General features: G+C 37.3%; 1 protein-coding gene across 7 annotated transcripts in view; it reads right to left on the reverse strand.

The window, feature by feature from the left end:
* Nucleotides 1-208: 208 nt before the first annotated feature.
* TBCK (TBC1 domain containing kinase) overlaps nt 209-16,224 on the reverse strand; it is a 115,599-nt gene continuing 99,583 nt past the window's right edge. For all 7 annotated transcript variants that reach the window (XM_072862540.1, XM_072862547.1, XM_072862543.1 and 4 more), the window contains 2 exons: nt 12,751-12,910; nt 209-687 (listed from right to left, as the gene is read on the reverse strand). In XM_072862540.1, coding sequence (XP_072718641.1) covers nt 577-687; nt 12,751-12,910 — 271 coding nt within the window. In that variant the 3' untranslated portion in view covers nt 209-576. The remainder of the gene's footprint in view (nt 688-12,750; nt 12,911-16,224) is intronic.

Below are 16,224 nucleotides of genomic sequence, written 5' to 3' on the forward strand. Positions count from 1 at the left end.
AGCTCTTACAGTGACTTCCAATCTGGGACACATCTTTATTTCCAATCCAGATGAAAAAAGGCTTTCTCAAAAAGAAAGTAAGTCACAAGATACAGCAATTACTCTTTAAAATATTAGAGAACACACTTTTTCACAGTATACACACAGGTTACAGTTTCAGCTTGTTACTTTCAATATTCACAGTAAAATACTATTGAAAAATAATCTATTTAAGTGCAGCTTAGAGCCATCAAGTGCAGGTTTATTTTGTTCTGCAGAAATATTTATAAGATACCAAATGCCAGCTGAGTTACTTTTTTTGTGTTCAGACTTGATCAACCAGTTGTGTACTACATCAATGCTGAAAGAGGTTTCTTGGAAAGCTTGAAGCTTCACAGTTTTCATCTGTTCCAAATGAAACTCTATATCAAAGAATAAATGCAGAGCTCCTGTGCTCTAGATCTGCAGGGTAAGACACTGATCATCAGGATAGCTTGTATAGTGAAGATGCCATTAATGCCCTTTGGGTTCAGGATATCCATGTTGTACGGTAAGATTTCCCTATTCAGACAGATTGTCCTGAATGTTTACAGTCACTTAAATTTGTGGAGAAGGAACAGTGAGGAGACCGGTCGGCTTGATCTTGTTGATTCCTCCATCTAGGATGCAGACCCTTGGGTATTTGTTTTTCACTAGATGAGCTGCAAACTGAAACAGATATATCATTAACACACTGCCTATTATAGTCCTTAAATCAAAATAACTTTGTGTTAAGTAAGGCAAGTTAAACAAAAGAAAATAAATTATCAGACCCTAGAAGTTCATTCTTTGCACCAACTAGTCCAACACAGGAGCCCAGGCCTGCCTGTTGAAACAGCTGGGATGAATTTAGTGGTCATGAAAGTGTCACACTGATAAATAAAGTTCAGGGTTATCTCTGTTTAGGCAGGATTTTACCTCAGACTAACAGGATTATTTAATCTCAGAGTAATCACTGGAACCCCTCTCAAAGCATGAAATAACAGATATTTTTCTCTGCATTAATCTAACTCCCAGCTTTTTTCTGTAGGTTCCCAAGTGTACAAGCATCACAGTGTGACAGTTTAGTCATTTGCTTACCTATCAAACTTGTCCAACATGACTTGACTTTACAGATGTCAGATATGAATTTGGAGTCTAGCAGCTGTACTCCCTCCCCCCTGCCCTCCCCCAGTCTGCCCACAGGGAGGTTACATAGTGCAAGCACACACACACCCCCCCAGTCCTTGAAAGCCTCTCTCCTCAATTAATTCCTTCCATAAACCAAACACAGCAGTTGCCAGTTTCTGTGTAGCAACTTCATGACAAGTTGCTACACTGATGAAGGAACAATATTTTGTATATCAAAATAATAATAATAGTGATAAAATCAAAATAACAAAAATTATGTATCAAAATATCAAAATCCAAAACCAAAGGAACGTATCACATGTCAAACTTGCCTTTTAAATACTGACTGCAATACATTAAAAAGCAAGCGACCAAAATGGATTAATCAGAGAGAAACTGTAGGAGTTTTACTTTATTACCAATAGCTGTGAGAAAGACTGCCCTGCCATCCCAGTCTTTGAGATTGTTGCTTCATACTTGGTTGACAAATTAGTGCCATTTGTAAAATCACTGAGCGCTTCTGAATGGGCTATGTAAAACATTTGCAATTCCCTTTTTGACTCTTTAATATCATTTGTGATACCATTCCAGAACCCTGTGCAAGCGTGATGTCCAAATAACTAACTTTGCACAAACAACTAAATTACCAACTCAAGAACAGCAGTAGGCACGCCATCCAAACTTAGTACATGGGATTTCTTTTTACATTTACATTCCTTCTAATTACCTGTGACAGTACAACAGATACTAAGGCAGAACAAGATGTACTACATGATTACCTGATCAAGTACAAGTCCTGAAATAATCTCTTTAACAGGTAAGAGTTCACAGTAGCAAAGTTTTAAACTCCTCCCATAGCCAGAACTTTTGCTTCACAGTGAAGCTATTTTATATGTGCAAGGAATTAATTTCTGTCCACTTATGTGTCAAACATAGCTACTGCATTCCTTTCTCTGTGTTTCAGGATGGATTTAACCAGGGAGCGAGTAACTAGTACATGATCTGTAACCACTGAGGAGTTGTTGAGGCAGAGTAGGAAGTCACAGTGGATCCATCAGGACATTTTGGGTTTTATGTTTGTTTCAGGTACTTGCCTAAGGAAGACCAAAAGGAAGATCAATCGCCTCTTCCTCCATTAGTTTGGGTCAGTCAGTACAGGATTCAAAGGATGAAATGAAAAAATCCCCACAATCAAACAATCAAAACAGCTAATAGTAAAGTTAGACCATATGTGGATACCAGTTTTCATGAGAAAAGTAAATGCCACGCTTTTAGAGAGGCTCTCTGATGCAGAGGTCGTGCAATATGCAGAGAGATATCACTAGGAGAGTCCAACCACCTCTCAGTATAATCACAGTCCATAAAGATGTGGTGTATAGCAAAACAGAGACAAAGATATTTATTTCTGTCAAAAATAGCGCTCAGCTGTGCATACCATGAGCTACAAAAATAGTATGTATTCCTAATGAAATACTCCTACCAGACATCTCTACTTCTTATGTACATATCTGTCACCTCACAATGCTCTCCACCTGTGACTAATGGATAGTGCTCTGTCTTGGACACCAATGCTGCTCATAGCTGGCAGAAATGAAAAATAGCAACAGGCGTTCAGACTGAGAGAAAGTAGTATGTTATTTGCTGAGTACAATGTCCCATGTATCAGCAGAGAGGCTCCACTCTCTGTCTACTGCTAATTTTACACTTCCGATAATAAACTGCAAACTCTGCTCCAAGTTTTTGGATGCCCTAGCCAGAATATAACTACCATTCCATGTAATCTGAAAAGAAAATATGCAAACAAATGCTTTGTATTGAGGGTTTGAGCATTAAGGCCTGTGTCCCACTGTATTTTAGAACTGCTTTAGTAACCAAGGTATGGCTGGAAATAAATTTTCTTCACTGCATATGACAAGGGGTTCCTTTATAACCTTATGGTGAGGAATCTCTCACTTCTTGCATGGCCTCTGTGAAGCAAGCACTGCAGAATCTGTGGCTGTTAGCAAATAACAGGCAGAAAGCACAAGAGCACAACAAGATGATATACCACTAGATGAACTGTTTTTTTTTTTTTTAAGTTGTCACAGAACTGTCTGCAGTTGTCTATATAGCTTCAGTGAGAAAGGCTGCAAATACAGCTCAAAATATTGCATCTGAACATCCAGCCAGGGAAAATCCATTAAGCAGGGAATGTACTGTTGGTACCTCACTACTTTGGGAATTAGCTGCAAGTCAGGGGCCCAGAGGCATATACATTGCCACAAGCTGAGAGCTCCCATCAAACTCCAAATATCAGCCTCCAAGAGCTTTGCACATACACCTGTCTCTGCACTGCAAAGAAGAAAAGAGCCAAGGTTTAACTCACAGGATAATAGGATTTGACCCAATTAAACACATTCCTAGTTTTACCTTCTGCCTTTCCACATTGTGTCACTGAAAGTAGAAACAGTAACTTGTGGTAAAGAGTAGATTTAAAAGTAGTCTCTTACTAGCATTGCAGTCTTCCTAATTAAAGCTTTGATTTTTTAACAGTTCTGTTCCTCAGTACATGTTTGTGCCCTCCTCTCCCAGCCAGAGGAGTCCATCTGTCACAGACAAGAACGGGAACTTGTTCACTATGTTTCTGAAATGTTCCAACACCACCTGGTATCTTTCCCTGCCAAAATATACTGTATGAAGCTGGTATTTTCAAAACACATGAAAGTGTTATTTCTGGCATGTGCACTGATGGAGGGGCATGAGAGGAAGGACTATTTGAAATAGCTACATAGACTTCCTCCCCAATGTGACCTTCATTTCTGTTGAAATATCAGTAACTTAAATCCAAGAGATTAAGATAAAAAAATTAATGTCTCCTAAAAAGTTGAAAAAATCAGTGATCCAAAAAAAGCAAAATTTCATGCTTCAAAAGAAGCCCAAGGTGCTCTTCTGAATTAATGCTACAGACCTTCTACAGCAGAAACTGCCATGTTGGACTTCACACATGGGCTCTATTTCCTTTATAAATGCTATCATAAAGTGTCAACTAGAAGTTTAATAACAGGCACCTGAATACATAATTTGTAGTCCACTAAATAAGCTAATGTACAGAGGTGCTCTTAAGACAGAAGATAACATGGTGAGGAGATAAGCAAACAGGTTACATCATCCTTAGTCACCTGTAAACCACCTACATTTTAAACAGAGATTTACTGAAACATATAAAAGTAATGCACAATTAAATTTCCGTTATACAGGTTGATTTTAAATAGAAATGAACCTCTGTCATTTATAAGGTGATTATACCTTCTCGAATTTATCAAATGCTTGTGTTGCATTACTTCTGAGATATATCTGTTTCCCCATACCACCCATGGATCACAGTCCTCTGTAATGCTTCTGTTTTCATTTAGACAACAACACTACTTGGGGGAAACTGAGTTATGCTTATCTGAGGTAGAGGATTAAAGGCATGCTACAAGACACTACAAGCTTTTTCCTTTCTGCCTCAGGTGGCCTTTCCTCAAAATGTACTTCCCAAGAAAGTTCAGTTACTGTGTTTTTACTGGCTGCATCTAGTGTTTAAATTGAACTTCCTCTTGCTACTTTCACAGCAAATATTATATATGAAATGATGAATATGTGAGGAACTTGCTTAATGACTACTACGTGATGGCTTTGGTGAAGACTTTGGAAACACTGTTCCTCTCAAGTAATGCATCAATCAATTCCACATAAAACTCCCTTCCTGGTGAGTATAACTGAGCCAGAAAATTGTAATTTGCATTTGAAAGTAGTCAGCTAAGACTCTTTCAAGAAGATATAAGAAGTCAGGCTTTCAAAGACAGACAAGATCACAGCAAATGCCTATCAAAATTCAGGCAAGTATTAAACATTTCACCCTGTATTCGTGTTGCTCTCAATACAAACAGCGTAACAGGACTGCTCCTTTAAGTACCATCAAAAACCTTAATAATCTGCACATTGGAGCATTTACCAAAATGTTTCTACTACCCTGTTCCAAGCAGTAAAACAACACCTTTCAAGTGTGGACAATGTATTACACTAGGCACATCACATAAAAGACTGTCTACAGCAAAGAGTCTAATAACACAACAGCTTGAGCAGCATCATTCCCAGCACCCTTCGGGCTAGCCATCAGGGTTGCTATGTACACACTATTCACTTTCACAGACATTCTTGTGACAGGTTGTAATTAAAGGGCAAGTTGGGAGGGAAGGAGGAGTAATATACTGTACCAGAATACCAAAAAGACTGCTGTAACAAATGTTACCAGGGTATAAATGTTAATGGCATACTCTGAAAGAGTCAGAAGAAAGAGATACTTTAGAAGCTGGAGGAGAAATATCAACCAAATTTTGTAGTACTCATCCTTTTCCACAAGATTATTATTAGTTTTTCATTTGTGAACACATGCTACAAACCTCTCAGGGACTGCAGTCTGTTTTGCTGTATGATTTCAGTCAAGAGTTCACCACTCTGAAAGCACACCATAGTCAAAGTCATCAGTCTAGAGCCTTTTAAACAACACTTCCCATATGCCACAAAGCAGACCCAGCACACAAGATTATTTTTAGTCAGCTACTTCTTATATTAAAGAGTTCCAGATAAACGAAATGGCGCTTTAATACCAAGGGAAAGATAGGCACCTAGGGCCTCCCATATAAACAAAACCGCACCTAGTTAATGGTTACAGTATTAGCATAAACTGAATGGAAGTACAAAACACAAAAAGCACAACTTTGTGCAAACACATACTATGTAAAAAAACCCAACCAACCAACCAAAAAAAAAAAAAATGGAAAAAAGCACAGAACTTACTGCTCTAACAAGATCAAGGAAAAATTCTTTACATGCAGACCTGTCCAAAAAGGAGTGCTTTCCATTCCACCAGTACAAACATACAGCAGTAACTTAAAGGACTCACATGCAAACATTTGAAAATAAGCCTACACAAACAGATATTTAATAGCTGGTTTCAGAATAAATTTTACTGAGAATGAAAGTAGGAGTAAACACTCAAATTTCTCCAAGTAATAAATTTTAAACACCTGCATTTTTAATTTTCCACTTAGAAATTATATATATATATATATAAAATACCCAGCTGAGACTGAGCACTTGAAAATAAAAACTCAATTGCAGAGATTTAGCTGTTGTAACACAGCTAATTTATATTGACCAAAATATATTCAGTGCACCCAATACAGTTGAATGGATTGTAAAACTAAAATGCAGAAAGCAAACCTATTCTATTTTTGATTCAACAGAAAATTAAAAAAAGGTGTCAGTGAACAGAAATACATATTTTTAAAAATATGCATAACAGTTGGCTTGAATACAAAAAGGAAGCATGAGTCTTTCTGAAAGATCCTACCCCCCTCCAAGTCTAAAGATTGGCCTAGATGTTGAAAAATGTTCAAAGAAATCCTTGATAGTGAAAAACCTTTCTTTGTAATTTGCAGTACTTTTTACTAACACTACCCAAACTGCCAGTTTGTCCCGTTTCTTCTTAAACTCCAGGACAAAAGTCTTTGGACCTCCCACACAACGGACACATTCCCTCCTGAAGCAGTCAGTCAGCCCTCTTCAAAGGCTGATTCAGATACAGTTTAGAGAAAAGCAAAACAACATTGCCCCAGACAAGCAGTATGGATACTGGAATTGCCAAATTCACCAATACCATTCTAGCTGGCAATACCCTTACACAAGCCTCCTGGACCTGTAACAGACATTTATTAGTTCATTACCATCTCTATTTCAGTTATCACTATTTCAGATTCTCTGAACCAGAATACCAGGAAATATAAAACACTGTCTCAGAGCTGAAAAACAGCCCCAGAAAGTGATAATTCTATGTAGTAGCCCTGAGTGATATGGATACAACCTAATCCATGCAAGCTCATGCAAGGACAAGGGTGCTTTTTCGGAGGTGCAGCCCACAAAGACAGTATAACCACAGCCAAGACTGACAGGCCTGAAGGAAACTCTGGACCCTGACAGCACCACTCCAGGATTCACGTTCACCATCTCCCATCTTTCCTGTCCTTACAGATCTCCCAGATGATTGAGAAGAGCTGAGATCCTGCTTGCCAATGTCTCTCAGAAGTCAGACATATTTTGACAGGTAAAGCTGAGGACACCACAATTCCTCATCTCAGAAACATCCAAACCTCTGTGTAGTAAGGCACACAGATGGGCCAAACAATGTCTACATCAAACAACCAACTAAAATTTCCAATAACTGTAACCGTCAGTCTCAGTAAAGATTAAAAAAAGAGAACCTATTTGGAGTTTTAGAAATAGCCTGCTTTCCTTGGCACCTACTTCAGAAGAGGAAAAGGAACACTCAAATTCTGCTCCTGAGCCTCCATCTTTCATTTTCCTCTTTTCCTCTTTCATACCTAGCTGGAAAGGGGAAATGTTTAGGTCATCTCTGCTGTACCTGAAGCATTCAGTGCAAACTAAGCAAAGCCACTGACAGGGGCAGAATTACAACAGCGTAACACAACTCCTGGCTTGCAGACCAAGTGTCTTTCTCAGGCTACGTGAAGAGCAATGTACTGGCAACAGCAGCTGGGCTACTTTCTGTCAATGAAGGAAAACACGCATACTTGTTACAATAATAAAAAGGACCAAATAAAATAATACAGAATTTACAGAATAAAATAATGAAGACTTAACCATGTCTTGGGTAGAGTTACAACCAGCAGGATTGTTGCTGGTTAACGAAGCCTTTCGATCTCTTCAAAATACAAGCTCAATCTCTTCCTCTTTAAAGGCAACAAAGAGGCGCTTGATGATTCCAGTAGGCTCCGAGTCTGAATGCAGAAGGGAGGGTGATGCCTTAACAAAACAAACGTGAATAAGAGCCATTCTGGGAATCATAAGGAGCCCCTCCATCCCTGCCCAGATAAAGAGAAAATATCTTCAGTTTTCATTCCAATTGTTCAATCACTTTTCTGCAGAGAATATTTACAAGGAAACGTAGAAGCTAAAAGATGTATAGTGGAAACATCTCAAGAAGTTTATTGCCTGATTCATATTTACTTTCACTCCAGAAGTTTCATTAGGCCCTTCTAACTAAATACATAGAAGCACGAATGCACCTGCCCTTTAGCATTCTATGCAACACCTAATCTTCAGATCACCCTATGAAGTTTCATGGGTATCCATTTATGTTTTTAAGACAGGTTTATAACAAGAAACCAGCTTCAGCATGCAGGGACTTGCTTCTCTGGCAAGGCCTTTTTAAAAGGCCTGAGGAAGATGACAACAACAACAGAAAAATCACACAAACTCAGTGGTAACTGGGCACTTTAACCTATGTGTCTCAGTCTTCATATAAGAAGAAATGCATTTTTGATAGCGTGCTGAGAGAGAAAATGTTACTTTCATATAGATTTTTTTTTTTTCCCCCCAGGCTAGGAATTTGTTATACAAAAAGAAACTTAAATTTGACCCTCTCCCTCTTGCCTTGAAAAGGGTCAGAAAGATCTCATGGAAAATTGGGACTGCTTGTTTTTGCTTTGGAGATAATTCATATATTTTATCTATTAGCTACATGCAATAAGAATGACTACTTTGCTTCAGTAAGTTGTAAAAATTGTCTAGACAACGTATTTATAGCAGCATAACTTATCTAGACAAAAAATAATCAATGTAACAATCAGAAGTTACAATTTAGAATTTATTTGCCTGCTATAAAGACAGATGTTTTTTAAGCTTTGACTTACAGCTTATCTAACTGTCTTTTTCCAAGGCAAGAAATAAATGAGTTGCTAATTATGAGACAGATTAAAGTGTCCTGTATACTTTATTCTGTTATAGCATTTAACTGATGATAAAACACATATATTAAACTACTGGGGAAGCACATATATATTAAACAACCACATCACACAAGCAGAAGCACGTCAGTGTCAAAATTGAGTTGCTGGAGCATGATTTAATATCAAGTAAGGTATTTCTCTTGTTCTAATTTCAGTCAACATTGTGGTAATACAGACAAAAAGTTGGAAACGGAAAGAGATAATGGCTTAGCACCTCAAAGTTGACTGGAGGAGAGATGAATAAGTAATGTCACCCTTCCAAAAAAAGACCCAATCCAATCCCCATCCTATATATGCATAACTATGATCTGCCTTTGCACTTGCTGTATCTCAGACTTTGGAAGTGATAAAAATCAGGAGACGTGCTATTTGCCATGTGCCAAAAAAAGAAGCTACAGTTGAGCACCTGTTGCCCATTTAACTATTATACTCCCAACTGTAACAATCCCTTGCCCATACTGGAATTTACAAGGTACTTATCTATCAATGGATGTGGGAAAGGGGAATTTAATTCACTTAAGAGATGCTGCCACTTAACATATTTTAGAGTTAAAAATCAAAATAGAATTTGGTTGATTAACTCCAGCATAATGCCTTTTATGTAGAGGTTTCCTGCTGTTTTCAGAGACAAACAAGTATCTGCTCTGTTAACAAGTGCCCAGAATCCCCTAGGAGAAGAAAGGCTGGCACAAAGTGAGAACCAGCCTAAAGGAAGGAATATTCTACAGAGAATTGCGAGCCAAGCACCACCACCCAATGCCCACTGCAAGCTCCTCTTTACAATACCTTTATGCTGCTAATGGCACATTCAGTAAGGCTCTTGTACAGCAGCCAATCTATTCATTTAACTTTTAGAGTGAGTAAATTAAATGGCTTAACAAGCAGGATCACCCTGTTTTAATTCTGTCCCAAGGAAGTGTTCAACTAGAGCCAGAGCTATACTGAAGTCTGCAGCACTGCTGGCTTCCTTTGCCTCCTGCTGGAACAGTGCTGTGGTGAAGTTTTCAGTTTTCCCTCTCGCCTATCAAGTTCTAGACAGCATTTTCTTTCCAATTTAAATGTTTTATCATCTGGCACCAAATCAAATACAAAAGATAGAAACAGAAAAGTGTGGAAAGGGGAAAAAGGCATTTTCTTCACGTCTGTTCAGTACACTCAACTTTGCTTTTTTTTTTTTAAATTTAAATGATGCCAAGTAGGCTACTAATATGAAACGTAACTGAAAGATTCAACCTTCTAATTACAAATAGCCCCATAAATAATCAGTGTTTTTTCACACTTACCCCCACCCTCAGTCCTGCATAAATTTAAACCAAACATCTAACAGTGCCAATCTCCATATTTTTAATGGAGTAAATATCAGTGAACGCTTCTGAAAAATTCTCCTTTATGGTGCAGGGTACAATTTGTGGCTCATTCCTTTTCATCTGGAAATACATAACTCTGTTTAGAAAAAATACATTTTAAGCTGAACATCATACAACATTCCTTTGAACAAAACTGTTTTTGTCTCCATGCGTTCAGTTTTGCAATTTTTCATATGATTGGATTACCTAGTAAAATTTAAAAATAGCTATTTTGGTTCTTGTCAAGCCTCAAGCTACATAGTTTTGGATTGGTTAAGTTCATGAATAGTGGCAGACAGTGCTATGCAGCCATGCAGAGTAAAACTGAAATTAGCCTTACAAAATAATCCACAAAAGAAAGGAGTTCTAAGTTTTATCAACACAGTCAAATTGAGGCTGGTTTTATATGTAGTCTAAGGGTGTGACAGAGGTGGTGAGTCCCTACCAGTATTTAGGCTCCAGTATTTAATTAATTTGTGGTCAAACTGGTCAATCCAGTATTTTGTTGCTATTTAAAATTCTACACTCTTTAGTTAGACTTTCAAGAACTCTAAGAGCAAATCAAGAGGCAAAGCAGCATTTCTTTTATGGAAAGCTATAATATTGACAATTCCAGGTAAACTGGGTCAACATTATTTCAGTTACAGAAAAGTCTGGGTTTAGAGGATAAGGCAGCACCCTCTCACGTGACTGAAGTACTTGCACTTACTAAGCACACTGCAAGTTTTCTTTAGCTGCACTGCAAAGGGAACATTTCATTTTCATTTAACGAAGGATTTAAAAAAAAAAATTACGTTTGCATAAGAAGTGTCACTACATTACAGGAGAAAATTGTATCTTCCTAGCTATGATGTAACCCACAACCTGCACTGTAAAGCCTCTGTCCTTTCTTTCCTTCAGACACTTGTTTCAGGTTATTTCTCCGTTCTGTTTTAGACAGCATACTTATAGTGTTCCTTTGTTTCAGATAAAACATTTCCGACTGGTCCTGGAAAACTACTCCCAGAAAATGACTTGGTAGTATGTGAGATATCTCCCATAAAGACACTCATTAGTGAATACCAAAGCACTTTCTTTTTCCTGTTCCTATTCCTATTCTTCAGGAGGTTAGTGAATGGTTAGGCTCTTACTGAGATAAATTAGGATGTTCACTGATTTAAAATGTAATTGTTGAAAGCAGCTGCATAACCCACCATCAAATGTGTAAAATGTCATTTAAATCATCTCCATTTGGCTCTTAGCATTTTATGCATTTTGCATTTGTTCCTTTGGGGGGGGGGGGATTTATGCATTCAGCATTTGGTGAGCTATTGTGATTATTCAAGTTGACTGATTTCATGTTGAAATATTTATCATGGGCTTACCCAGATCTCATGCACAAACCTAGATGAAACTATTTGAGATACGCTGTACAGTCTCTTTTATGCCATCTCTGTTACTATTTAAGAGACATGATACATATCACAAGTTACTTTTCTAAATGATGAAATGCAGGTGAATGAAAGGGATTTCTCCTGCTACTTACAACTCCCTGTATGTATAAAAAACTCCCAACGTGTCATGCTGATGCTTCTGCTGTCCATCACATGAAGACCTTTTAATGGTCCACAGCCCTCCTTGTCATATCAGGGTTACAGTTCATGCCCTTTGAGTAAACAGGCTTAAGAAACCGTGGTGAACTAAAGGTATACCATACTTAAGAGCATGCCTTTAAAAAACAAACAAACAAAAACCCAAACAAATATCCCCCACCTTTCCTTCACCTGAGAGATGAATGACAAAATAAATACTTCTAGTTGCTATTCTGCTGGTTCACAACATCACCAAATATTTAGTTATAAAACGGAATAGGCAAGTCTGAATATTCTCCCTGTCTAGTTAAAGGCACTGACAATAAAAGTATCATACGAAAGTTACCAGTAGGAACCATTCTCCTCTTCACTGAGCACAACTGAATGAGCTAAGTTATTCTAAAAAACTAATCAATACATTGTTTTTTATTAGTAGGGATATGAATTATATCTTATTTCCTTTGGACTTCATAACATACCTGTCCCTACCCTACTTACCTTGTGTGTGCTTCCTACCACCACAGGAAGTAAGAGCAAGTCAGTTTTGAAAACTAGATCTTACTGATGCACATTAGAAATGCTGATGTCACTTCTTTTACATGCCAAAAATAAGGATTTTAAAGCTGAAAAAGGTAATGTTAAATAATTTCATTTCAAAACATCAGCTTTCTCAGATGTTGATCACTTGAAGAGAAATGTCTTTGTCTAGAAGCAGAAATGAACAATGACAAAAAAGTCACCCCAAATCCTGTCATCATACCCAAAGTTACTGATCTGAATTATCCAGACTCCAGCATTTATTTACTACTATCCGTATTCATGCCATTGATGTATTTTTAAGTGTAAACATATCTGTTATAGCAATGTACTTACAGCAGCTGTGTTCTTCACTGCATTTCCTACAATCACGACAACTCTTCCTTTAAAGCTCTGGAGCATGGCAGTTGCCGGGCACTGGATGAGATCCCCTTCTGCAGTAAATGCTGATGCAAACGGGACATTGATGCTGCCAGAAATGTGTCCACGGTTAAAGCTTAGGAAGATCAGTTAAGGACATCTGAAAGGCAGAGAAATCTGTGGTACATGCACAGCTGTAGGATGAACCTGCTCTTCATCCTGGCTGCCGTGATACAAATACAACAGCGTTGGTCTTTTGTGCTAGTATATTTTGACAAACCTCATTTACTCATATGGAGAAAGCAACTTCTGACATTACATAGAAAAAAAAGACAGAATGAAGAGTTGTTTATTTCATAAAGGACATAGCACAGCACTACAGAAACCAATCTGCTAAATGAAACACTTGGTGTAAAGAACCAATATCCACAGTATACATATTTTTGTGGATTTTACTTCAAATCAGCTCTAGTCCGATATAGGAGCCAAATACTAATAAGCCGCTGGAACACCTCTTCCAGAGGAGTTTTATGCAAAAGGAATGAGGTACTTACAATGAGAACCAAAACGAAATAGGGATTATTGCAAAATTTCCTTAAACCTCCTGCCAACCCCCGCAAGCCCCCTACATTTTTGATCCAAACTGAAATTCTAGTGTACACGCACTCAGATTCCCAGACAATAAGCATTATGTATATTATCTGCAGTCCCACTAACAGCGAGCGTGTATTGGGTATTGAAAAGCAAACAACCTACGAGTGCCAGCAACTCTGAGATATAGTTAGTTGTGCTTCACTTTCAAAGGATGACCATTCAATGAGATTTTATGAACAAATTTTGAATGTGAAAGTCTCTTCAATAAAAATTAAGTTGGACCACTACTACCTAGCTTTTTATGAATTTGACAAACGTCTGAATTACTTTCATAGACTGTACGCACATGCCTGGAACACTCCCCTTCCCCAAGAGTAAACAAGAACAGCTTTGAAGAGATGGGAAACAGTGAAGTTCTGCAAAAATATACACAATGTCAAATATCCAGATTAGTCACCCTTTATTACCGTACTTGCAGAAAGCTAATTTAATTTATAATTAAATCCAAGAATCCTGTTTAATAAAGGAGCTGCCTTAAATGGAGGTTAGATTTAGTTGACTTAGGTTAATATTAGCATTCATTTCTCGTGATTTATGTAACAGTTTCAGCTTTATGATCATCATTGTAATAGTGTGGGAAAAACATGGCTATACAAAAACATTTGAAAGAACAAAAGATGATCATGTACCATTCATTAATGTTGTCAGTTTGTTTCTATTTTGAAGGGGAAAATTATGACACCCCTCCTTCACTAATCTGTGCCAACCCCCTTTCCCCAACACCATTTATAACATCACTCTCATTGCTACTAACCAGGGTAAAAGTTCTGAAATGATCATCATTTAGACAGAAAATGACTTTAGACGGATTTAGTTGCTCACACTTATGCCACTGAGTACGCTTAACTGCTCAGAGAAATTTGACCTAAACTTTTGAAAAAGAAACACATTTGATACCAACGTTAGTACCAAACTAGATAGATCCAAATGGTATCTGCTGTCATTCACATTCTTCCTAATCTTAAGTGACCATCTTAAGCATTCCAGCACTAAGACAATTAACCAAAAGGCCAAGATTTTGTGCTACAGACTGAGACACCATAGGTATGTAGCTATAACTTTCATAACAGGAATGGAAGGCTGCCAGTATTTCTGCTAACATGCTTAATGAAATGAGCCTTAGACGAATTGCTGGACAACAGAGACACTGCTTTGAGTATATTACCTTTTCATTAGAAAGTCTTCTGTTACAAAGCTGTCTATTGGGAAAAAGGGTTAGTAGCTCTTGGCCTTGCAACATAAGCTTCATTACAAAACAATGTCTTACCTTTCAAGTGCATCCTAATATGAAATATGAAGCATGTTTGATACTTGTTGAAAGTCCTCTCATGCTTTTTTCAAATTACATTGAAAGCAAAGTGAGAGTGAAGTTTAGCATGACAGGCATAGACGATGAGGAAGACTAACAACAAAAGATAAGAAATGATCATATTTTTGAAACACCTCACAGTGGTCTGTCCCATTTTAAAAACACACGCCACAGTAACATACAGACTGCCTGATCCTATTGTACGGTTTGTTGAAATTTTGTGACAAACAAAAAGACCGTTTCTTTACTGCGAGAATGAACAGGACACCAAACACAGTATTCCTATGGTTTCCCATGTATATTCAGAACTGCTGACAGTTTAATAGCTTTCTATGTACCATATGTTTTCTTCTACAACTGACATACAAACCAACTCATTTAAGGGGTAATTTTACTACCTACCAGGCTGCCTTTTTAATAATGACATTCCCTACCTCCTAATACCAGGAAGATTTAAGTTCACCCATTATTTGAAGGACAGGACATTTTAGTCTACCATAAACTCCAACCAGACAGAAACAGCAGCAGCAGTGATTACAGTGCACTGTTCAAGCTATAGAGATTTTCTCTCTCCAGCATGCTTCCTCATTCAAGAAATATAAATGGAAAGTCTGATTAAAATTTTGTAATATGAAAGACAGCCTCATAAAACCACTTACTTCATAGCAGTCAAATGATTTTAAAATAATTGAAATTTTGAATCCACTCTGCTAGAGTAGAATAGGATTAGTACAACAGTAGAGTAGAACCTATTATCAAGCTATTAGGAAAGCTATAGAAACATTTAACCAAACACCTTCCCTTTGATCCTGATCGTAATATAAATAAATCCATTACTGTACACAGATAATAGCCTTTCAGTGCAATAATTGTAGTCTAGGCATTTTATATTACTTCTCTGCTTCTGCATTCTCCTTGGTTTCTAGGAAGTAGCTTACATAATAACAGAATGATGCATGTAGAAATAGAAACATTATTTAACTCGGTAGTATCAAAGCTTTCTATGCAGTAACAAAAACCTTTTATAGTTTTTAATTCCAGGGACTTCTCTTTTAAACTGGAGTCTAAAAAGCATTATCTCTTGATGAAGAAATTATCTCTCAGAAAACAGCCTGCATTTTTACTATTTTCTGAATAAAGAGGACCACATTTTCAACAATCTAGATCCAGGAATAAAAAAGACAATGGAGTCCAGAAAATAAAGAGTCAAACTACTAAGACACATGAATCTCTAGTTAATTGGAATCCTTAACTGATGCATGAAATTAATACAGGCAAGCAAAAGAAAAATTACTTTTTTTGTGTTCTTTTGACCGTTCTGTTTTATCTACACAGCAGATCACATCACAGGTTTGAGTTTGGCATACAATAAAATTATAATTCCTTGAAAATAACAGTTTTAATTTAGAATAGACCAATTATACTATTCTGTTTACTATGTAAATAATAAATTTACCTCTACATACTAAAAATAATACTTATTTTTC

The sequence above is a fragment of the Ciconia boyciana genome, chromosome 5 (genome assembly GCF_034638445.1).
Source record: "Ciconia boyciana chromosome 5, ASM3463844v1, whole genome shotgun sequence".
Taxonomy (NCBI): Eukaryota; Metazoa; Chordata; class Aves; order Ciconiiformes; family Ciconiidae; genus Ciconia; species Ciconia boyciana.